Source organism: Mus caroli, unplaced genomic scaffold, assembly GCF_978045245.1.
Source record: "Mus caroli unplaced genomic scaffold, Mus_caroli_1 scaffold_7, whole genome shotgun sequence".
NCBI classification, from domain to species: domain Eukaryota; kingdom Metazoa; phylum Chordata; class Mammalia; order Rodentia; family Muridae; genus Mus; species Mus caroli.
Window position 1 is genome coordinate 65,946,335 of NW_028227262.1, and position 24,623 is coordinate 65,970,957.

The 24,623-nt window shown below is 46.3% G+C and overlaps 1 protein-coding gene across 5 annotated transcripts in view; it reads left to right on the forward strand.

Annotated features, from left to right (window-relative positions):
- The window catches only part of Tet3 (tet methylcytosine dioxygenase 3), a 95,247-nt gene that overhangs the window by 58,276 nt on the left and 12,348 nt on the right, over positions 1-24,623 (forward strand). For all 5 annotated transcript variants that reach the window (XM_029478287.2, XM_029478286.2, XM_021164553.3 and 2 more), the window contains 2 exons: positions 15,444-15,534; positions 21,670-21,763. In XM_029478287.2, coding sequence (XP_029334147.1) covers positions 15,444-15,534; positions 21,670-21,763 — 185 coding nt within the window. The remainder of the gene's footprint in view (positions 1-15,443; positions 15,535-21,669; positions 21,764-24,623) is intronic.

A 24,623-nucleotide genomic window follows, 5' to 3' on the forward strand; every position in this document is an offset into this window, starting at 1 on the left:
GACAGGAAGGTGCAGGGAGCAGGGGTGACAGCTCTGGAAGAGGCCTTGGGTCCTGGCTGTGGCAGTGTTCTTCACATGACAGAGGTTCAAACCCATCTCTGTTACTCCAGTTCTAGAGGATCAGACTCCTTCTAAAGCCTCTGTGGTTACTAGGCACACACATGGCACATACATAGATGCAGACAAACACTTATACGCAACGTTTTTTAAAAAGTATCTCCTACAACATAGTACAAGAAACTTAAATACCATGAGCATTACCCATGTGTGAGAATGACGGAGCAAGTTATGGTGGCACACACCTGTAATTCCAGCACCTGGGAGACTGAGTCCAACCGGGGCTACATAAGAAGTTATAAGCTAGTTGGTGCTACAGAGAAAGACTTTCTCTTAAAAAGTAAAAACTAGGGCTGGTGAGATGGCTCAGTGGGTAAGAGCACCCGACTGCTCTTCCGAAGGTCCAGAGTTCAAATCCCAGCAACCACATGGTGGCTCACAACCATCCGCAACGAGATCTGGTGCCCTCTTATGGAATGTCTGAAGACAGCTACAGTGTACTTACATATAATAATAAATAAATAAATCTTAAAAAAAAAAAAAAGTAAAAACTATTATGGTTTTCTTAGGTGTTTGAATGGGGTTACATCTAAATTGTTCTCTAAATCTTGAATACTAAAATTAAAGGCAGGCATGACATTTTAAAATGGATCCAGACAGTGCGGAAGGCATTGGCCCTCTCCGAGAGGTGCTGTGGTCATTACTGTTGGGTGTGTGGGTGTTGAAATATTTCTAATATTTTGAAGTTTTCATTGGAGATACCCTGTTTGCCCTTAACCCTGCTGTGTGAATCGGCAGAGATGGACAGGGCAGTAGGCTGCAGGGCACTGCTCTGTCCCTATGGTGTCCATGCTCACTCATGGAGAAATGCCCAGAGGCGATTAGGACAGAATGAACCAGACGACATTTTAGTGGGAAAAGCATCCTTTAAGACCTAGTCATCATTTTGTAGATGAAGAAGCAATCTGTGTTAGCTTTTAATCATTGTTCTAATGTATCTGGGGGAGCAGCCAACAGGAAGCTGCGAGGACCAGCACAGAGCCCAGGCAGAGCAGATAGGTGTCGGGGTCAGAGAAAGACAGTGCAGATTTCACAGTGCATTTTAAGCCTAAGGGCATAGCTACAAGAAAAGCATCTCCTTTGCCTGGAGCAGGGTAGAAGTTGAGGGGGAGGGAATGACATTGTTTAGCAGATGTGGCTAGTTACAATGTCTACCAGTAATGTCAGAAGGGACAGTCCTGAGTGGAGAACACTAACTTACCTTGGTTTGTAATCATGTAGAGTCTGTTTCCTGAAGCTTTCATTTTGATATGATATTCTTAATTTTTTTTTTAAACAATAGAGTATTTGGATAAAAGTGGAGACTCTGGTCCTAAGTTAGGAGGGTATCAGAACTTCCTGGCAGAGGTGAGGTCTCAGTTTTAGAGGATCATAGGAGGTAAACAGGGATACGGTTGCTAAGGAAATGCCAAGGAAGGGCTGTGAGTATCAGGGAAGTGAAAGACTATGCAAAACCACTAGAGATGTGAACACACACACACACACACACACACACACACACACTGGTGTGGCTGGTATCTTAGCTGGGAGTGTCGGGAGAGCAGTTTCAGGGAAAGGAGGGGTGATACTCAAAGTAGAGAAACCAGTTTACAAGCTCAAGCCTGTAATTGTGGGTGCCTGGGGTAGGAGTTAATGCCAAGGCCAGGAGTGGTGGCACACACCTTTACCCAGCACTCGGGAGACAGAGGCAGAGGCAGAGGGGTCTCTAAGGTCAAGGCCAGCCTGGTCTACATAGCAAGTTACAGGACAGCCAGGGCTCTATAAAGAAACCCTGTCTCAAGACTGAATCTATGAACTGGAGACATAGCTGCAGTTGATGATGACTGTGGTTGTGATCATTTCTAGGCTAAATGTGTAGACCAGCAAGAAGCCTGAGAGTAGAGAAGACCAATGTTTATAGGGGAGAGGCTCAAACTGGAGGCAGAGGTCATGTGGGAAGGCATGGAGGAGGCAAGTTAGAGCCCCTGGGAAGCTGTGGGCATCAGAACCAAGTTAGTCAGTATTCAGTGCTGGAGCTGCCCTGACTGTGATGTGTGCTTATTATCTTCACAGTTAAACCCTGTATCTCTTGATAACAGGATTGTCTCTTGTAGTTCTGAAGCATCCTAGGCTGGCAGGTACCATACATATTTTTGGGTTAACTGGTCAACCCTATTCCACCTCTGTATTTCATCTTATCAGAGGTGTGTGGTTGGCATTAAGTATAACCTCTTCACTTTCCATCTTTGTGGTCACCTAACGGGCCTGTTATATAGAGGTATTTAGATCTATGGCCAGTAATATAGACTGTATGCAGCAGGTCACCTGATTGTGTTTAAGAATTTCATCCAGTAATCCTGATCCAAGGCAGGTCCTGCCTCCTACTGTGGACTTACAGCTCTCAGGAAGTATTGTGCTAGAGGATCTCATTGGCTGTATAACATTACATTAAAAAATGAAGGCCTTACATAGGGTTTCTAGGAAAGAGGTAACGGTGCAGATAAAACCTGGTGTGATCTGGGTGTTGGCTGTGCCTGGTCTCTGTGCACCAGTGTCAGGAAGGCAGTGCTCAGTGTCCCCAGTGTGCATTCTGCTTTTAGCTTTTCCCATGTGCATTCTACTTTTAGCTTTCCCCACTGGGAAAGTGGTGGCCCTAGTGTCTGTTACAGTTGTGTTTATTTGTGTGTGAGTGTGCGCATGTGGAGGTCAAAGGACAACTTAGGGTGCTTGCTTCTCTTTCTACCTTGTGGGTCCTGGGGCTCTAACTCCTGTTGTCAGGCTCAGGCAGCTCTCCGCTTGCTTTCCATAGTGTGTGTATAGAGAGGGAGGGGACGAGGCGAAGTCATCCAGAAACTGAGGGTCCCTCTTTCACTATGAACAGCTTCATTTGCCTGTTGCTACTGATAGAAAACTACATCTTGTTTCTCCCCCAGGACGGTGGGCGTGGAGCAGAGCCTTCTTTCGGTCAGTGGAGCATTAGATGAAGTGGGTAGGGTTAAGGGAAATACCTGAGCCGTGGAGGAGGCAATCTCTGGAAAATAGTATGCTGTTCGCCTCAGTTCCCCCCCCCCCCAGAGGAAGGAACTCATATTTCAGAAAGAAAGAAGGAAGCCTCACTTTTCTTATTGTTTCACTGTCCAGTGTGAAGTGAGAAGGCAGATTTTTCTTTAAGAAGAATTATTTCTCTTTAATGGAGAAGAAAGAAATATCACATGGGACTGAAAGGGAAAAATTGTGACCTAATATCCAGCAAAATATTCCTTTCCTGAAACTCGATGAGAGGAGCCCAAAGGAATACAATAGGAGGAGAACACAGGGCTAGCCTTGATCTTAAGCCACAAGTGCCAGGGCTTGTCTGCCAGCATAGCAGCATGCTCAAAGAACAGCAGGAGGGGGCACAGCATTAGGTGTTGGGGAAACAGTCCTGGGGCCTCTGGAACCCCACAATTTAGAAACTGGAGACCACCTATGGAAAAGGCATGTGTGGGCAAAGTGGGGCGCTCACTTGAAGGACTTCACGCCCCAGCATTTGGTCAAGTAAGCTTTCAGCTCTGGTTGGCTGGCAACATGGGAAACCAGACACCAGAAGCCAGCGCTGTAGGTAAGACCCAGTGGTGTCAGACTGAGGGCATTGTATAGAGAATAATATTCACTGAAACTCCAGACAAAAGTCCTACTCAATGTGAGGCTTTTAAAAACTGAAATAACAAAGTACCCAGAGTCTGTCCCCGTCAGCCAGAGCTTCTAACCCAACCCTCAACACACAAAGGTCGAGAACTGGAGACTTTACTCCATCAAACATACACCTGGAGGTGAAACTCCTGCGCCACTCCTGTCCCCGCCAGCCCACTGAGCTGTCTTCTCTGTCTTAGTTATCTAGGGGAAGATATTTGAGCAGTGGCTAAGTAAACAAGGGTAATAATCTGTTTCGGGCAAAGGAGCCTAGAACTGTGGTTTTAATAAGAAAGAGGGCTACTTTGCCCCTCTCTTGATTTGAACATTTTTTTAGGTTGTCAGAGCATATATAATACTGCTGACAATCACGGATGCTGCTAAGCCCCAGCCACACAGTACAGCTTACAGCAGAGAAGTATTCACTCCACAGTGTCCATTGCAAAACAGTTTAGAAGCTGCAAGTGAGCCGCTTTGGGGCTGTTTCCCCCATCAAAGATTACTTAACACTGAGGCCGGTGACATCCGCCTATAATCCTAACTCCTCCGGTGCCTGGGGTATGAAGAGCAAAAGTTCAAGATCTGATTAGAGGGAGAGCAAGACCAGCCCACACGATTTTGCAAGACTCATCTCAGAATAAAACGCCAAAGCAGGTGTGCAGGGGGCACAAACCCAAACTGGGAGATACGAAAGAGCCCCTGTGGTGTGGGTGCCTCACAGAGGCATATGCAAAAATGGGAGTCCTGCTCGCTCACTCGCTCGCTCGCTCGCTGGACTGTAAGAATGCAGGGCAGGATGTTGGTCACAGGCCTTTAACCCCACCAACACTCAAGAAGCAGAGGCAGGCAGATCTCTGAATTTATTCCTAGGACTTAGGGTAACCAGAGTGGGTGTAATGACGTAAACTGATACCAGCTTGACTTGGCATCCCTCCCAGCAAGCCGTGCCAGTCTTTGCTACTGTGGTATGTGAGAGACTCTCACTGTGCCTTTATGCACACCTCCTTAGTGGCCAATGATGTTGAGCATTTTTCCATATACCCTCTTTGGTAAAGCGCCCATGTTAGTCAATTGACCTATATTTCTCTCACAGGTTAGTAAAGGTATATCTGTTGGGTATATAGTTGGGTATATCTGTTGCAGCTCTCGGAGTGTTGAAATATTGAGTGACTGAGATCAATGGTTAAACCACCTTTTACTTAAGTAAAGGACTCATTAGGACATGTCCCACATGCAGGAAGGCTGACTTCAGGGACTGCCCACAGTGACGGTAGACAGAGAAGTTGTGCTGAGGAGGGACTAGCAATAAGTGCATTCAGATGTATAGACCAGGTGATGGTTCTGCTAAACAAAAGCCTCGAGCATGGTAGTGCAAGCTTGTAATCCAGCACCTGGGAGGCAGAGGCAGAAATGTAAGTTCAAGGTCAGCCTTGACCACAGATGGAGACCGAGGACAATTTAGTCTACACAAAACTCGGCCTCAAAGAACAGAATGTTGAAATAAATAAAATACAAAAGGTATTCATATTTGAAATGAATTTATTAGGCATGTTTAATGATTTATTATATTAGGTATATGTTATTTTTTTCTTCCTCTTTCCTTTCTTCCTCACTTCCTGGCAGGGTCTAACATATCCCTGGCTAGCATGGAATTCACTATATAGACCAGACTGGCCTGGAATTTAGAGATCTGCCTGCCTCTGCTGGGATGGGAACCTCTCAGGAATGCTGGGGTCAAAGACATGCACTACCACTGCCTGCTGGCATTAACCATCCTCCAGTGCAGAGAGGGAAGTATACTCACAAGAACATCGCCAAAAAAACAAATGGTAAAAGAGATGGAAGAAACTCCAGAGGCACTAATTCCTCCTCCCCAACTGTCCCGGTACTGTCAGCAAAAACATACTAGAGACTGTCCCAGTTAGGGGTGGTGTGGTGGCAAAAATAGGAAATATAAAAACGAGAATATACATGAAAAACCAAATGTCAGAAAACCAAATATATGTTATAAATAGGCTCAGCTCCCCTAATGACTTTCGGGTTCCTAGTGTTAGCACCAGGAAGACAGTTCATTACCCTCAGCTTGCTGTGGGAAGCACCGTGTGTCGATTGCCTATCTCAGCCTTGCAGAGTGGTGTCCCCTCCCTGGCCCAGAGGCACAGCATTGTCTGCAGAGAGAGCTCCAGCTGCAGCTCTTGCAAGGTACTGTAATCCTGGCTGCAGTGCTGTGTAATTCTGCAGGTGGCACTTGGCAGGGCTGGCAAATCTGAGTGTCCTGTCAAAAAGATCAGGGCTAGCTTGTCACGTCTGCAGTCTGGGTGGGTTACGTGTTTCTGGATACTTGTGTTTCCTGTGGACTGAAAGTTAGATCTAAATACTTGTTTAGCCTACATTGAAACTCCCCCCTCCCCCCTCCAGGTTTCTAGTCGCTCCCTCTGTTGGTGATGCCCTGGTAACACCCAGGTTAAGGCGGCGAGATCGGATATTGCTATTGCAGAGTTACTTTGTCCCTTCTGCATCCAACAATCATCCCTGGGATTGCCAGATCCACCCTTGGATTAATTTTCCATTGTGATGACAGAAGTGTGATTTTTGTCATTCTCTCCTTTCCTGTGTTTAATTCCTGGCATTTTTCTGAATGTTAGCAGGTTTAGAAAGCATTCTCTCTAGGTGAAATAGTCCAGCCACAGAATAATGTATACGCCATGATTCCACTTACGTAAGATATCTTAGTCAAACTTGCAACTTCCCACCTTCTACACCCTCCACCCTCTGACAGACATCATTCTATACAATTAAAGTATCCTTAAAAAGAGTGTGCTATGGCTCAGTATTGAACCAAGTTACTCTGTATGCAGTTAAGAGCATTTACTGTTCTTCCAGAGGACCTGCATTTGCATTCCAGCACCCATGATGGAGGTAGTCACAACTGACTGTAACTCTAGCTCCAGGGGCCTCTTTGGGTACTTGCACTCACCCCCCCACACACACACACACAATTATTTTTCAGAAACATCTGCAGCATACAAGTGGACACAGTGTGTGTGGTTGTGAGAAGTGGTGGTCTATTTGTTTAGCTATTTATTTTTATTGTTGTCTATGTATATCCTGGTGGATGGGTCTATTTAAACAAGTCTAAAAGTTTTTTCTACAAGCTCGATTTCAATGATATACAAAGGTGTTCCCAGGGTTTACAACGCAGTTTCCCCTTTTTATGGTGCAGGCAGACTTTGTACAAGGAAACATCTCTCTGCATTCCTGGGTCATTGTTTCATCAAGAGGGAGTTCTCTTCCAGTGTTTACATTTAATGTGTGTTTGCTACAGTTACCTTCTCTTCATTCAGCTTCTCCCAAGGTTGACTGGTTGGAAACTCCTTCCTTCTGGCCAACTCCGATGGCCCTTGGACATGTCCCACCAGTGCTCACCCCTAGGCGTGCTATTTGTACTTGTTTGCTTTTTATATAAAATGTTGGAAGTGCGTGTTGTACTCTTTTTGGCCTTAGATCTTGAATTGAACCCTTCTCTGAGCCTGCCTGGCCCTTTGGTGCAGTTAAGAGCACTTACTCTTTAAAGGCAGAATAGAGAGTGGGGAGTGTTCATGACTCCTAGACGGTTGAGGCTTTTAGACGGTTGAGGCTTTTATGCTATTTTGGTGAATAGATACTAAGTTCATAGTAATTTCCATAGTTTGGCTCTTGACTGCCCTTCAAGGGCCTATAAGTGGAAGGCTGGGTTCCTAGCCTGTGGCACTACTGGGAGAAAGTGGGACCACTAGGAGGTGGGCCCTAATGGAAGGAGGTTAGGTGACTGGGATTATGCACTTGTGTGAAAAAACTTTTCATGGAGAGAATTGAACACACTTGTCTACTCAACCCAAATAGGGATCTCAAGAAAACCAAAGTGCGGATGCCACCAAAGTCTAACTTAGTGAAGCAATGATTTTTATCGGAGTTACTTCCAGGGGTATGGGTAAAGGGTTACTTACAGAAACAGAAATTATACTGACATCTGCATCCAAGACCCACCCCAACATGGTGACAGCTCACCAAAGCTGGGTGACTCTTGTATAAACCTCTTCCAGGCAGCTTGGCTGGTTTCTGCTCCTTCCAGGCAGCTGTTCTGGTCTCAGAGTCTTCTCTGTGGCTCAGCCCTGGCTCTTACTGCTCACTCTGGCCTGGAGGGATCCAGTGAATCTGGTCAGTTTTAGGGAATTCCTGAAGCTTTTTCCGAGTTGCTTACCTTCCTGCTTAGCATCTCTGCAGGATGCATCTCCTTCCTCCTCTCTGCTTCCCAGCTGCCATAAGGAGACCAGACCTCCTGTGCCCTGCATTCCTACTGTGATATTCTGTGCTACCACAGACCCAAACACCAGGGCTAAGTGGCCATGGGCAAAAGTCTTTTAATACCAAGAGCTAGAGCAAACCATTTTTCATTGTAAGTTCATTATCTCAGGTGTGTAGGTCTCCAGGTGTTGAAAGGCCAAGCAACACATTAAACATTTACAATTCAAGTTAAGCATAGGGATTTTACAAAACTTTGATATTTATATCTGTATCTCTTAATACTATTAATGTTAACGCCTAACTCAGGAACCTATAAAAGTGTCGTATCTATTGATGACTATGTAAAGCAAAAATTGGACCAGTGAAGTGGCTCAGCTTACTGTGCATGTCTGTCAACCCAGGCTTGACCCCCAGAACCCATGTAAAGGCATGGAGAGAGAGCAGACTCCATACAGCTGCCCTCCCACCTCAACACACGTGTTATGGCACATACGTGTGCACACAAAATACAATTTTAAAGCAAAAGCTGTAAAATGAGACTTTTGCAGAACAAGAAATGGGCGCTGTTGGGGTTGATGTATGGACACACAAGCTTCATAGGTAAACATACATGCTGGGTCAGATGTCTTGTCATAGAGCGTTTTCAAAGACTGTTCGCCTCCGTATGAAAACATTCAGGAAGGGAGGCACACTTAAGAGAAATGGTGGCTTTAAGAACACACCTGGGCTGTGTTGTCAACTGCTTCAAGTGGCTTTGGTTTTTCTTGGCATTCGGGGTGTCTTCCCTGTGTTCGGCAGCAGAGAAACCTGCCCAGCCGGTTTCGAAATTGGCTTGGCTTGGGACAGAACTGTTGGGCCTAACTTTTTAGCTGCACCTTGAATGTCTCCTTTCTCGTCCACAAACTGTGAGTTGAAGTTTTCTGATTTGGGGCAAAAGGTAGCCACCAAAGCTACCCTGGTGTTCGGTTGCCTTGCAAGACCCTGTTCATTACTTTGAATTTTCTCTACATAGCAGAAGCTGGAGCAAAGCCCAGAAGTTCTGGCACGTTCACACATTCTGTCTTCTGTGTACCGTGCTGTAGCTGTCTACTAGAACCTATAAAGAACGTTCAGACCACTGACTCCGACCCCCACATTTTCCAGGCTGCGCTCTCCCAGCCTCTCCCTTGCACCCTCTGTCTGTCATCTTCTGGTTTTGTATGGTTCAAAATAGGGTATATTTGGAGTAAGTCATTTTTAAACTGGTTGAAGCCATTCATAAAATGCTGAGATGTTGACATCTGATAGCTCATCTAATCCTCGTCTGTTCTGTAATGTATAAATGTATAACTATCATTTAATTGCTCTGAGGCTTATGAAGGTTGTGTAACTCGCTCAAAGCCTCACAGTTGTTGACAGAGCCTGAACAATAGCGGCCTATTGAGTTCATGTTATGTACCAAAACACTGGGCTGAGCCTTTTTTTTTTTTTTTTTTTTTTATTTTACCCACACAGGCATAGGGATTAGAGAGGTGGGAAACATAACCATCCTCGTTGCCCGGGTTCCTGTCCACAAGACCCATATTTGTCCTTCTGTGTACCAGTAACAGTTACATAATAAAATGGATCCTCTTTTAACCTGATGTGTGCAGGGTGCTCTGGGAAAGCCCAGTAAGGCCTTAGCAGACACATAGCCAGCTGAGGTGATGGCATGGGGAGTAGCCTGAGGGCCTACACTGAGGTCTCCAGGACCCACATGAAAATCTATAGCTCCAGTGCTGGGGTGAAGGAGACAGGTGATCCAAGAGCTCATTGGCCAGCCAGTCAGCCAAAATGGCGAGCTCCATGCTCAGTGAGATTACGTCTCAAAAGATGGAGAGCTGGGTGGTGGTGCATGCCTTTAATCCTAGCACTTGGGAGGTAGAAACAGGCAGATCTGAGTTCAAGGCCAGCCTGGTCTAGAGTTCCAGAGCAACGAAGGCTACACAGAGAAACCCTGTCTCAAAAAACCACACAAACAAAAAATCTGGGGTAGGGGGCTGGTGAGGGTGTGGCTCAGCGAGTAAAGTGCTCTCTTACACAAGGACTGGAATTTGGGTCCCCAGAACCCACAGAAATACCAGATGGACACGGCAGTCCACCTGTAATTCCAACGTTCTGAAGGGTGACCAGGGATCCTGGAGCAAGGCTAGATTGGCCAAGTGTGGGTTCAAGTTCAAGATTTTGGTAATGAATAAGCTAGAGGTAGATCAAGAAAGATGCTGTTGTTCACCTCAGTCTCTTACATCCACATCCATGTATCTGCACATGTGAGCCTGCGCATAAGACACCCCGTATTGATGCATGGCTTCCACACATGAACATGGAGGTGAGTGAGGGCCCCTGTGTATGCACGTAATATAAAAGAGAAAGGAAGGCACTGTGTTCGTGAGAAGACACTTAAGGACTCAGGGGCCTGGCTGTGGTGGTGCTGAGAGGTGGAGAGGGATTATGCCGAGATGGTGTGTGTGGAGGTGCTGTGGACAGCGTGTTAAAGGCACGGTCTACCTTCTGTGGCGAGTCCTCAGCAGGAAAGAACCACGAGCAGACTTCTGTTGGGGGAATGTGGCTGGTGCTATAGAAAGGATGCCTTAGGATACGGGAGACGTGGTTTGAGGAGAGAACTGTTCTCCTGATCGATGCCAGAGAGCGGTCAGGAGCATCTGCTAAGCTGTACACGAACATAGCTAACAGCTCTTTAAAACAAGAAGGGGGATGAGACTGAACTCAGCTTAAGCTTGCTATAAGTGTGTTACTAGCATTGGTAATGACCCATGAATACCTTTATGTACAGATGTGTATATTATGTATAATATTGGAAGTATGCCCCCCCAAATGCCTGGAAGTAATTTTCTGTACATAAATCTACGTCCAGGTGCTTAACATTCCATCCTAGGGTTCAGTAATGTCCAGTTCTCCATGGTGGGGCTGGAGGCTACCTCTGATAATTTCCCATTATCAACAATACCATGAACGTTTGTGTTCCATCCCCCCATCCCCCTCTATTATCCTACCCCAACCCCTGACCTTCTGTTGAGACAACTCTGTGTAGCCCAGGATGGTCTAGAACTTGCTATGTATGTAGCCCAAGCTGGCCTCAAACTCACAAAACATTTTTCTCATCCTCTTGAGTGCCGAGATTACAAATGCATGCAGTCATGCAAATACAACCAAATTCCTGAACATAAATTCTTTAAAATTCTAAAATTGCTGAGTCAGACCAGTGTGCACGCGTTATTTCAGCATGGGCTGTATGGTTCTCTGCCCTGCTTGTTTCCTGTGCCTTCTCCAGTAGACTGCCTAGCAGAGGCCCTGACAAAGCGTGACCCACGGAGGAAGAGAGGAAGGGCTTTACCCATGTCCAAGCCACTTGTAATTCCTGGGAATCGTTCCCTCCGCTTCTTTTCCTCTTTGGTTACTGCCCTTTCTGAGCTGCAGAAGGGCTTGATACTTAAGTGTGTTCTAGATAGTTCTCCCTGTGTGATGTTCTTCTTTAGGTTGACTTCTGATTGTGATTCCTGTGAGGTTCCCTTTGCTTAAATTTATTAGGGTCTACTGGGTTTTATGTCATGGTTTGAGATGTTCCCTACTCTGTGGTTACTTGAATAATCTTGTTTGGTTTTTTTTCTGGCACGTGTGTAAGTTTATTTGTTGTGTGTGTTTGTGTGTGTGTGTGTGTGTGTGTGTGCACGCATATGAGTGGGGAGGTGCCCTCAGAGGAGCTGGAGTTACAGGCAGTTGTGAGTTACAGGCAGCTGGAGTTACAGGCAGCACCTTGCCTGACAAGGGTGCTGGTCCTCTAGAAGAGCAGCAAGTGCTCTTAAATGCTGAGCTGTCTTCAACTCTAATTTTATAGGGGGACTTGAGGGGGTGGCTTTAAATTTCTAACTATGAATCAAATGATTCTACCTCATTGTTCCAAAATCAAGCATTGAAAATTTCATCCTTTCCTGGTCTGAAATGCCAAGACGGGAGAGTGTGTGGGTCAATTGTTTGACCAGCAGGAGCATTTGCCTTTTAAAAGGGAGTAACCATGTATCGTGTCTTGTATCTACCATAAAACAGGGCATAATCTTCTATACAAAGTGAATATGGACTTATATTTATTTTATATGCATGAATGTTTGCCTACATGTATGTCTGTCTACATGTATGTCTGAATATACCACATGCATGTTTGGTGCCTGTGGAGGCCAGAAGAGAACACGAGATATCCTGGAACCAGAGTTACAGATGTTTATAAGCTACCCCATGTGTATGTTGGGAACTGAACCCAAGTCCTCAGTAAAAGCAACAAGTGCTTTTAACTGCTGAGACACCTCTTCAGCCCCCTAGAATCTTAAAACATTTTTTTTACATTATACACCTCTCTCCCCCTCCCCCTCCCCCTCCCCCTCCCCCTCCCCCTCCCCCTCCCCCTCCCCCTCCCCCTCCCTCTCTCTCTCTCATTAGGTGGTAGGCTATAGTACTGTGTAGGTGCTCAGTCTATACTGAGTACTACATTTTATTTATCCATTCCACTGTTACTGGATCATGAGTATGTGTGGTCAGTGTGTGCTGTTATAAATAACCACACACTGGACATTCTCACAGTTCAACAGCTGAAAATTCTAGGGTTGATATGTTCTAAGATCCTGTAACTGGTGATGGCTCCCTTTTTCTTTTTCTTTTCCTTCCCTTTTCTTTCTTTCTTTCTTTCTTTCTTTCTTTCTTTCTTTCTTTCTTTCTTTCTTTCTTGTTGTTGTTGGTTTTTCGAGACAGGGTTTCTCTGTGTAGCCCTGGCTGTCCTGGAACTCACTCTGTAGACCAGGCTGGCCTTGAACTCAGAAATCTGCCTGCCTCTGCCTCCCAAGTGCTGGAATTAAAGGCATGCGCCACCACTGCCCCCAGCTGAGGGCTCCCTTTCTAGCTGGGATGTAGGCTCTTCCCTGATGTGTCTTTACTTGGTCCAGAGCATGGGCAAGGAGAATATTCCTGTCTCTGTGGTATGTAGATGTAGGTGTGCTTGCTTGTGTGTAGAGACCTGACATCCTCATCTGGTAACTTCTCGGTCGTCTCTACCTTATTTTTTTAAAAACAAGGTCTTTCACTGAACCTGGAGCTCATCGGTTTAGCTAGGCTTGGGTGGTTAATGAGCTCAAAGGATCCACCTATTTTTCTACACACACACACACACACACACACACACACACACAGTGTCCCACCTCTCTAAGTTGTGTTTATAGACACAAGTTGCCATGCTCAACTCATTCATGGTTGCTGGGGATCTGAGCTCATGACTTATGTTTGCACAGCCAAGTACTTTTACCACTGAGCCATCTTCCCAGATCCTGTGTCTCCTGTAAGTGTTGTGCAGCTTGAGAGGAGAAGGAAGAGAGAGAGAATGAGAACACAAGAACATACATGCGTGTAGATACCCCATGGGTTATAGGCAGCAGTTCTGCTCAGTATGGATGGGCGTTGATCTTAACTGCTGAGCCATCTCTCCAGCCCCAAGGCTCACTTCCGTGGCCTAATTACCTCTTGGAAACCGCCATCACTCTGGGGTGTAGACTTCAGCTTACACTGTTGGGCACAGTCTTTCTAACTTTGCATGTTGCCCTCAGTTTTAACTATTGCTAATAATATTATGAGAATCCTTTCATACCTGTTTAGTTGTGTGTGACCAGAATTTCTTATGGAATCAGATAGCAACACATTTTACCATCAACATTGATGTGTGTGTTTGGGGGTCAGAGGGCAGCTTGTAGGAGCTGACTGCTTCCTCTTTCTACTGAATGGATTCCAGAGATCAGACTCAGATCATCAGGCTTGGTGGCAAGAGCCTTTACCCACTGAGCTATCTCACTGGCCCCAGGTTCTTGTTTAAAAGACAACAAACTTGTATTTTTTGTAATTACTCATTGGTAATTATTAATCCCGTGCACTTTGACATGCTGTCATGTTAATTGGCTTATGTAATTACATACATTTAAAACTGAAAGATTAATGTCGGTACACGGCTCACATAGACTCCTAAACCCTCCTCAGTGGTTTCCATCAGCTTCTTCCTTCTGTTCCTTATAGCTGTCTCCCTTGACAGAAGCCAAAGTTAACCAACCTGAGTCTGTGTGGCTCACGGTTCCAGCCTGACTGCCTGGCAGGATCATTTAGAACACTTGGCCGAAGCGATTACTGCTCTTGGAATCTGTCTGATTCTTTCACTTTGGAAAATCCATTTAAGCTCATCTAAAAGGATACACAAGTCAATAGGTCTTCTTTGAGCACATAGAGCTCACATAGCATGATATTAGCTATTTCAATGTGAGCGGGGAGTTCTCACGCGCCGCACAGTCAGCTCTTGTCTCATTCGTCGATGCTTCCACTACCCCCAAATGAAACGCCACACCAGCTAGCCACCACTCTTCCTTGTTACAGATTTATCTGCTCCGGGAGATTTGCAGGAATGGAACCATAACACTGTGGGGCCTTTCTGACTCCATTCACTTAGTGTTTTTAGGCCTCACGAATGTCAGCATGTATCAGTACTTTGTTTCTATTTATTTTTAAATGTTATATTTTATGATGAGGAATGTGTGGTTGCAGGGGCCAGAACTTGGGAGAGTGGATTCTTTCCACCATGTGGGTCTCAGGGATGAACGCTAGCCTCTAGGCTTGTGTGATAAGCCCCTTTACCCACAGAACCAAATCGTCGGCCCTGTTTGATTTTTTAGCCATGGTAAAATATATTTAACACAAGGTTGTCACTTGTGTATAAATGCACATGCCATTTGGGTCATTGACTACATGTGGTATATTATTCTGCCGTCACCACTGTCTGTTTCCAAACCTTTGTCACCTTAAACAAAGCTCCCATGCCTGTGGTAGCATTTTATACAGCATGATTAAGGTCTTGCATCCAACCCACAACACTGCAACAAAGAATTTACTCCTTACGGCCATTCTCCTTATGGTGGTCTTTGGGTGGACTGGATGCACCACGTTTAACTTATCTGTGTCTGTTGATGGATAGCTGTGTTTGGAGGGATGCTGCTGTGAACCATGGAGCTGATTCCTTTCTTGGGTGTTTCTAGGGCAGCTTGCTAACTCTTTTTAGCTTTATTGGCTGGCAGTGAGCTGAAGTCCAAATGGTTAGGCAACAGGCTTGACAACACTTGATTTTATCAGATTCCTAAATGTTCTCATCTGGGGGATATATTCTATTGTGAGTTTAATTGTATTGTGCATTTCCTGATAGGGATGGAATACAGTTTTTACATGTTTATAAGATATTTGCAGCAACATACTTATTGACTACTTCTTAGTGGTTTGCCTTTCTGAATTAGTGTTGCCTAATTGTCTCCAAATAATACTTGCTCTTGGTATTTCTGCAGAACAAATAGTGGAGAAAGACGAAGGCCCATATTACACTCATCTGGGATCTGGCCCCACAGTAGCCTCTATCCGGGAACTCATGGAGGATCGGTAAGTGACGCTGATGTCCAGGGAACACGGGGTGTGCCGGTGGAGTGTGAATGCTAAGCACCTGTTCAGGGGTTCCGTTTGGGAATTTTCCTCCCTGTCCTGGGTTTCATTCCATCTGTAGGTCTGCCTTCTGTCTGCCCCACCCTGTCTCTTGTTCCTAAAGAGGCTTTATTGAAGAAACCCTGCTGTGTGGTTGTCTTATGTTCCCACAGCCTGGTTTTCTTGGATAGCTTTCCTCCAGTGTTGCTTAGCATGCTCCCTTGTTTCCTCACCCCCCTCCCAAATTACTTTATACGTGGACTGTGTCCTGATTTCCTATATAAGACGATGTTGCACATTTATCCAGGAAGTCCTGAAAGACTCTGGGTATTTGGGGGTCAGGGTACATGCTGCTACAGAAGTGGTTTGTTATTTTTTAAGTCACTTTAGAGGAAAAGTCTGAGGTATGGCTCTTTTTGATGAGGGCTGGGGGACAGGGTGTTGACGATATCAAGAGCTTACCAATTCAGTACTGAGTGGGACGGGGGCGGGGCTCATTTGTGTTTGTTCCATTTTTCAAGAATGGGTTTCTCAGTATAGCCCAGGCTGGCCTAGAACTCACTCTATAGCCTAGGCTAACCTCAAACTCAGAGATCTGCCTGCCTCTGCTTTCCCATAGAGTTATTTAAAAGCTCCTTTTTCTTTTCTTTTTCTCTTCTCTTCTCTTCTTTTCTTTCCTTTCCTTTTCTTTTTTCTTTCTTTCTTTTTTTTTAATCTGTTCACATAAAGACTTTTTATGGAGGTCTTCTTTTTTTTTGAGTGTCCTGGAAATCACTATGTAAACCAGGCTGCCTTCAAATACAGAGACTCTGTCTGATTTCTGAGTCCCGATATTAAAGGTGTGTGCCACCATGCCTAGCTCACATAGAGCCTTTAAAGTCTGCACAGGCCACAGCAGATAGTAGTCCCGAGTTGCTGTCTGTGGAGTGTGGTGTAGCTCTCTGGCTAAGAGTGTGGATGCTGTAGCTACCTGAGTCTCACCCGGATCCTGTACTTCCTACTGAGTCCCCTGGGGCAATTCTATGACTGTTTTCTTATCTATAAAACAGAGCTGGCACGAGAATATGGGTAGACGTGCCGTGCACATAGACGGAACAGGCATAGAAAGCTGAAGTACTTGTTACAAGTGCCCAGAAAAGGGTGGGCTGTGTTGCGTGTGAGCACCGACATTTTCAAAACTAACCATTTAGAATTTTAAATAAAACCTAAGCAAAGGTGGTCTAGATCTGCTTGGCATACACATACCGTTTTGTGGAAGGCTTAGTGGCTTAGGTTCTACAAACATGGAAGCCTAGCCTTGCGTGCCGGGGGAGCCGGGCTAAGCCTGTCAAAGCATAGGGAATGGGATGGAGACTGGATCCGCTGGAAGCTGAGTAGATGGGGTTGCTGACCTGCAGTAATCATTCTTCCATTTCCTATGCCATCTGGAAACGTTTCTATTCCAAATAACCACCAGAAAAGTCTGTCTGATCAAAGACCCACTCTAAATGAAGTCCTGATTTAAAGGGCCCCGCCTGAGCCCAGGACAAGAGACTCAGCTGTACGTCTTTATGGCCTTGCCATAGGCCTCCTTGCGTGCCTGACATAGTTTGCAGACTGCACCAGGCCATATTTAGATAGTCACTTTCTTTTACTGCTGGGTTTTTTTGTTTGTTGTTGATGGTGGGGGGGGGGGGTGTTTTTTGCTTTTTTAGTTTGTTGAGGGTCCTAACCCGGGCAGACCTCAGACTTAACTGTGTATCTGACACCATCCTAGTTTTCCCGCTTCTGCCTCGGTCTTGGGTCTGACCTACCACCCCAGGCTTGGCCAGTGGTTTTGGTAGGGGATCACAGTGCTTTATTTGCTCAAGTTTGAGCTGGGAGAGCAGAGCGTATTGTAGTTTTAACTCGATTTGGTTGTACTCCTCTGGGCGGGGATATTAATAATTTTACAAGATTTCCAGGCAGCTTTCTGAGTAGCCTTTAACTTTAGCAGAGTACCTTCTGGAACGAGGGTCTGAGGGAATGAGAGTGGTGAGACTCTACCTATTTTTCCTTCCTGTTTTAAAAAGAAGAAGCCAACTATAGGGTATAGGGTCTTCAGACACAGATCCAAGGGAGGAGCCCTTCCGAGAGCTGGGGGTGCTTGGTTTTCCTCAGTATGTGGCTTGTTTCCACTGGAAGGACACCCTGAGTGTGGACCAGGTTGTGACTCCATCTTATATTGGCTGCCAGTGAGCTGAGAGCCCGGTCTGCCTACCCAACCCCCAGAGGACCGTGAGGGCTTCCCTTTGCTGGTGGGAGTCTGCCTTCTCAGACCGCCCTGAATCTTGCTGACAGGACCCTATGGACTCGCTGCTAATTTGATTTCCCATAAGACAGATTCTTCCAGGCTCATCTCTTGAATACAGAGCCTGTGATCACATTTGGCTAGCAGCTTGTCTTTCCTCCTCTTCTCTGAGTTTAGCTTACAGATGTCGTATTATTCTAGAGTAAGAAGGGAAGCAGGTGGGCAATGGATTTCTTATGAGGGCCTTGTTTGTGTCTTGTCCCAGCTGACATTGTCTGTGCCTCTCTTCATTTTTTTCTTCACTGTATTGTCAGGTGGGCCAGTCAGGGAGGGACATACACTGACATCAAGGGGACTTTGATGGCTTTTAGCTGTTTGCAGGGCACAAATCTGGAGAAGATGATGGAGTTGAAAATAGATTCTAAGGAGGCTGGAGAGATGGCTCAGTGGTTAAGAGCACTGACTGCTTACTCTTCCAGAGGTTCTGAGTTCAATTCCCAGCAACCACATGGTGGCTCACAACCATCTGTAATGGGATCCGATGCCCTCTTCTGGTGTGTCTGAAGACAGCTACAGTGTACTCGTATACATAAAATAAATAAATCTTTAAAGAAAGAAAACAGATTCTAAAATATCCCAGTGTATTTATGGGCATCATACCATCCTGGATATCCAGGTCCTGATGCTAATAGATAATTGGAGTCTGTTGTCCAGCTCCAGTCTGTAGATGGCCCACTACCCAGAGCCTTGAGTTCCCTCAAGGAAAGGCTCCTCTGCAGCCTGGCACTGCAGGGGCCTGCACTGATGAAGGCGTCTATGAGCGTTAGTGGACTGTTCTCAATGCTGGTGACGTCCAGGTTTAATGCTTCTCGACTGGAAGTAGGAGTCCAAAGCTGCTGAGGACTTATGACAGCACAGTCAGGACGCTGGGTCTTGGTGGGGCCTGAGAACCTGCCTACTTTCCTGGCTCCCAAGTAGTGAGACTCTGCCAACAATCCAGGGGCCAACTTTTAAGAACCATAGGCCAGCCAGGCGTGGTGGCGCATGCCTTTAATCCCAGCACTCGGGAGGCAGAGGCAGGTGGATTTCTGAGTTCAAGGCCAGCCTGGTCTACAGAGTGAGTTCCAGGACAGCCAGGGCTAAACAGAGAAACCCTGTCTCAAAAAACAAAAACAAAAAACAAAAACAAAAACAAAACACCGTAGGCCAAGCTGTTAGCTGTCCTCCGTGAAGCAAGCTTCAGCCAGTCTTTGCAGATTTAGAGTAGTTTACAATCTTCATGATAAGCCAGGAAGTAAGGCATGTAAGGAGAAGAACCAAAGCGGGAATCGATTGTCAAGTTCATTTCCAAGAGGAAAGGAGGCCAGTGGGATGGCTCAGTGGGTAAAGCCACTTGCTCTCAAGCCTGAGTGTAATCTTAAACCCTCATGGCCAAAGGAGAGACTGACAGGTTGTCCTCTGACCTTCACGCACACCACGATAGCCCCCTCAAGTGTCTTACATTTTTTGTTTTAAAGGAACAAAAAAGAATCTAGCTGGGTAGGCAACGTGGCCCTTTCTTCTTGGTCTCCAGTACAACCTTTGAGGAGTTTTTCTCACAAGGACAGGACAATGGGGAAGGAGCTGGTCAGAAAGCCAGCACCAGTGTCCTCAGCTCACCCTCCTGTAGGGAATATGATAGTCCCTCTCTGTGAGTGCTGCGGCAGCCCTATGCCAGCAGCCTCCAGCAGGGCTCCCTAGATAGACCTAGGTCCCAGGCCTGCCCTTGGGGGCTGTGTCCTGATAAAGCCTGTTGCGCTGAGACCTGTCCAGGCACCAAACAAAAGCTACGCTGTCATGTCAAGCCCTGCTACAGAGGCTTTAAATGGTGTGTGCAAAGCACTTCCTATAAGGGACTGGCAGCCCTCGCCTGTTAATGTGGTCAGAAACACTTCTTGTCCTCCCCTAAGAGCTGAGTGAGATAGACGGCTTAGTTCAGTGTTTGAAAAAGAAACTCTGTTTCCTTTTCAGCCAGGGAAGTGCAACAAGGAAGCTCTTGGGAAAGGGAGTCTAAGTACTGGCAGGATAGTGCGGGTAATCCCCACCCCTAGGGGTCTAAGGTCATGAAGACTGTTCCTAAACCAGCCTAGGCTACATGGTGGGACTGTCCTCCAACAACCCCCTTAAAGAAAGCCATAAGTACAGAGAGGGAAGAGCACCTTGGCCATTGGCTTTTGTCTACAAGAACCTTTGTAATGAAGGGGATTAACCATGCCAGCCTTTGTACCACTGAGCTGCACCCAAGACCAGGGCCCTTGTTGGGTTGATCTGGGGTCTAGTGATTCATGACAGTAGAGCAGATGACACAAAGAATGAGGTGACTTTAAACTGCAGACATCTCCATAGCATTATGCCTCACTAAATGGCACACTTAAATGTCATACTCAAACTGAATCCACTACAGAATACAAGGATATTTTTACTTAACCTTTTAAAAAATGCCTGCCCGTGTTGGAGCTTGAGAGATGGCTTAGCAGAGTGCTTGCCGTGCAAGCACGAGGACCGGAGTTTGGATCTCAGCACCCAGAGAGAGCAAGCCATCGGTTTCGAGAGTGCCTGTAGCTTCAGCTCCGAGGGCTCTGATGCGCTCTCTGGCTTGCATATGCTCAGGTGTGTGCACTCACACAAGCACAGCATACATGGAATGAATCCATCTTTTAAAGAATAGCATGTTAATTGTTTAGAGAAAGATGCTTTTGTCACCGGTCTCCTTAGATGTTAAAATGCATTCGCTAAGTTCATCGATGCCTCGTTAAAGGTCCTAGGTCCTAAAGGGTGATCCTCAGAGGCACTCTTCAAAGAAGTCTGTGCCCCATACTGAGAGATAGCTGGAAACACTCTTAGTCAAGTCCAGAGTGAAGATGTACATAGCCTGTCAGGAGCTCAGTCAGTACAGAGAGAGACTGAGAGTGCATTCCAGATGGAAAGTGACCCTTGTCTGCAAAAGACATTGAAAATTTATTTAAAAGAAGATGGCTTTTATGTTGTTAAGGAGATTCACTGAGTTCCTCCCTCATGCTTGGCATTCCTTGAATAATACATGTACACTATCAGGCCTGGGAGGTAGAGCTAGCCCTGTGTCCAGTTTACATCTGGGAAGCCTGAGGCCCACATGGACTCAGTAACTTGGCCACAATGGTGTAGCTAGAGAGTGGTTCTCTGTCCATCAGGCTGTATTGGAGCCAGCCTTGCCCCGTGTTGCTGTATAATACATGCTCATGGTCATAGCTGTGTCTGTAAACATGGTGTGGTTGAGTACATGATGTCAGAGGCCTTTGACTCTTCAGTGCTTAGACTTTTGGCTCCCAGGAAGTGGGCATGTGTGGGGGACTAGGGGGCAGCCTTGTCCACTGTGTGCCAGCATTGGTGTTTGCTGGAGTCACTCCCCCAGTATCCTTCAGTCACTAAGCTCACCCACACACAAGCACACACTCGTTTGTATGTTCATTTTTTAATTGAATTTACAAGTAGTTAAAGGGGTCCTTGGCCAGCAGGACTGAGCATAAATGCCTGTGGGTTCAGGCAACTTCAAGAGTCAGAAGTATGTGGGGACTATTGTGCCTAACTGTCCCTCTGCCTGAGGACAGAGGCAGGCAGGTGGAACAGGAGCAGAGGAGCAGCATCTGGAAGTGGCTGAGAGTCTGGATGTGAGTGCCCCCCCCCCTCTGTGCGCAGAGTAGCCTCAGTTTCCCCCTCCCCCTCTCTGTAGCCAGAAGCCCAGGCCGAAGCACCTGGGCCTGCCTCCTAACGTTGGGTATTCACTGATGTGGCTTCTGTCTCCTCTCTAGGTATGGAGAAAAGGGGAAAGCTATCCGGATTGAAAAGGTCATCTACACGGGCAAGGAGGGGAAGAGTTCTCGAGGCTGTCCCATCGCCAAGTGGGTGAGTGTTGGGTCTCCACAGCTGAGCTGTGTCTGGGCTCACATGGTAGAACAGGTGGCAGGGCAGGTGAGCAGGAAGTAGACATTCACCATCACGGGACCCTGGTGCCAATGACCCTTGTGGCAGCTGGTCACCTCTGTCCTACGTACATGCCAGCAGCAGGCATCCTGTGCTGTCAGGAACTGTGTTCATCTTACACTAACTGTGTGTGACTCCTGGGTAAAAGCTGAAGATCCTGGAAGGGAGGAGGTGTAGCTAGTCTAACCTGTTATCTGACCTCCCCTCACTCCTGGCACCCCCTCCCCCAGGGCTTTGATTCCTTTTTTCTATGTGTCTGAGTGGCCAGTACTCCTGTCCCCTACCTGGAAGCCAGGGAAGACACTGAGGGTGACCTACAGGCTGGGGACAAGACAAGGCCTCTGGGTAATATTATGCTGAGGCTCAATTCTTCCCAGCCTCTAAGCAGAGCTCTTGAGTAGCTGGTCAGGGAGAAAGTCATTGACAGACCTCAGTCCCTCAGCGTTGCCCTTTGGGCCCTCCCCAAGCTCTTCACATCATGAGTGTCTGCAGCTACAAAGCTGGCTTAGAGAGAGCTAGGCTCTCAGGAACTGAGCCATGTTTAATGCCCTAGGCACCCTGGAATCGAGACCTGGAGACACAAAGTTTAACCAAGAGACAGCTGCGATGCTACATTTGTAGGAGTTAAGGGACAGGGGCTGGATGAATGTTGAGACTGGGCTACCCTGGAACACAGACATGAACAGGGCGACAAACATTAAGTAGCCCAAGGAGAAGAAGCATTTCCGGTGAGGAGGGCCTCACAGGCAAAGGCAGGAAGGCCACAGGAGTTTCGGGTAGCTGACCTGGATGTTGCCTGCACACTTGCCATCTTCCCGTGGGATCACTCCTTGCCTCTGCATCTCTGAGGCTAATGAAAATAACACGACCGACCGAACTCAAAACATCACATACTTGTTCTCGGCCCTTCTAGCCATTATTGTAGGACTTTTCACAACAAAGGAACCTGGTGCTTTTTTAAAAAGTGTGACTGTGCATGCTGTGTCCACCCCATGGGAGGTGGCCCTTGTAGTAAAAGGTCTGATGTGGTAGGAGGTGCCTCCTCAGAGAACCCACCTGCAAAATGATGTCAGTCATAAGCAGAGTTTGACTGTAAGGCCTGGAGAACCCTGGTTCACTGTCATAACAGCTTCTGCAGATGTGTGTCAGTGCCCACAGTAGGCCTCCTACAATCTGCCGGGAGCCAGACAACCAGCCAGAGTCTTGAAGCAGCATTTGACTCAGTACCTCGGTTGTATTCTTCTGAATTCCAAGACACATTTCAAAAATAGTAGTTGATTGTTGGCAGGAAATTGGGAGAATAACATCATTGTGACCCTGCCTTAGACCAAGACCTCATGATCAGGGCTGTGTGCCGTTTAGCGTGTAAAATATTCTGTAACATTTGTAGCAAGTCACGAAACCTGCTATAACAAGCAGAACACCTTGAGAGTACTGCCAGTTGTCAACTATAGATTGCATTTGATTCCACATCCATGACCTACATCAGAGTCGGGTGACAGAGGCTGAAAGGACAGTGCTGAGGGATGGGAATAGAAAGAGCTCACCAAGGATGTACAAGACCCCAGATACAGTTAAATCAGATACAAAGTCTGCAGTCAGCAAGAAGGATGGCTCAGTGGATGAAGGCACTTGTACACAGGCCTTGTGGTATGAATTGCATTCCTACATCTTACGAGGTGTCAGGACAGAACTGTCTCCTAAGTTACCCTTTGGCCTGCATGGGGCATGCACAGGCACAGTAAATAAATGTTAAAAGGAAAATCTTAATTAGAAAAAGCAGAAGAATTATCTCAGGCATTGGGGAGCATCAGAAGGGCAGAGCTGGAGCACAAATAATAATCCATGAGTGGAGCTTCAGCTTATTCATTTATTGGAAGGAAAAGTTCTAGACCAGTGGTTCTCAACCTGTGGGTCCTGACCCCTTTGGAGGGTCGCATATCAGTTATCCTGCATATCGGATATTTACATATTCATAGCAGTAATGAAAATACAGTTATAAAGTAGCAACAAAAATAACATTATGATTGGGGACACCACAACATGAGGAACTGAATTAAAGGGACACAGTGTTAGGAAGGTGCTCTAGAGAAAGTGGTAGCTTCATGCTGAATGAACCTAAAGCCTACAGTGCACACTGTGTCAGTTTATTATGCATACTTTACCGTAGTGACAAAGAGTGTGGTCTGTCTCAAAGAAAGGACAGGACAACAGAGTATTAAAGCTCTCCATTTCTAGTCTTTCTTACAAACTGGAGAAGCTAGTTGCACTGGGCCGAAGTGCCCTGTGTGGTTAAGGAGAGCTAGGCATCTCAGCTTCTAATGAACAGATGTCCCCACTGAGCCCTGACTTTGTCAGGCCCCCTTTGCTTCTTGGCATTGCCAACCTAGCCACACCTTTCTGTGTAACCTGCAGAGTGTGAAAGGCAGGTGTGATTACATCTGTCTACAGCCTAGGTCCTTCCTGACTGCCACACCTACGGGTCATACTTTGGAGGAGCCTCAGGCTGGTTTGCACAGTATTATACCCTGAGTGTAAACATAGATGTGCAGCACTTTCTCTGCCCAAGTGTAAAATGGACATAGCTATGCAACGCCTTCTCTGCAGACATTCTGGGACATCACAAAACTTTCCACTATATTTCTGGTTCACACTTCCCTCCTTTTAAGTCTGTATTGGTCACAAATGTCTTAGACTTCATTGTCATTATTTTTTATTTTGCTGTTTTAAAATGTGTTTCTTCTTCCCTAATGGTGCTGTCCTAAAGATGGACAGCTACAGG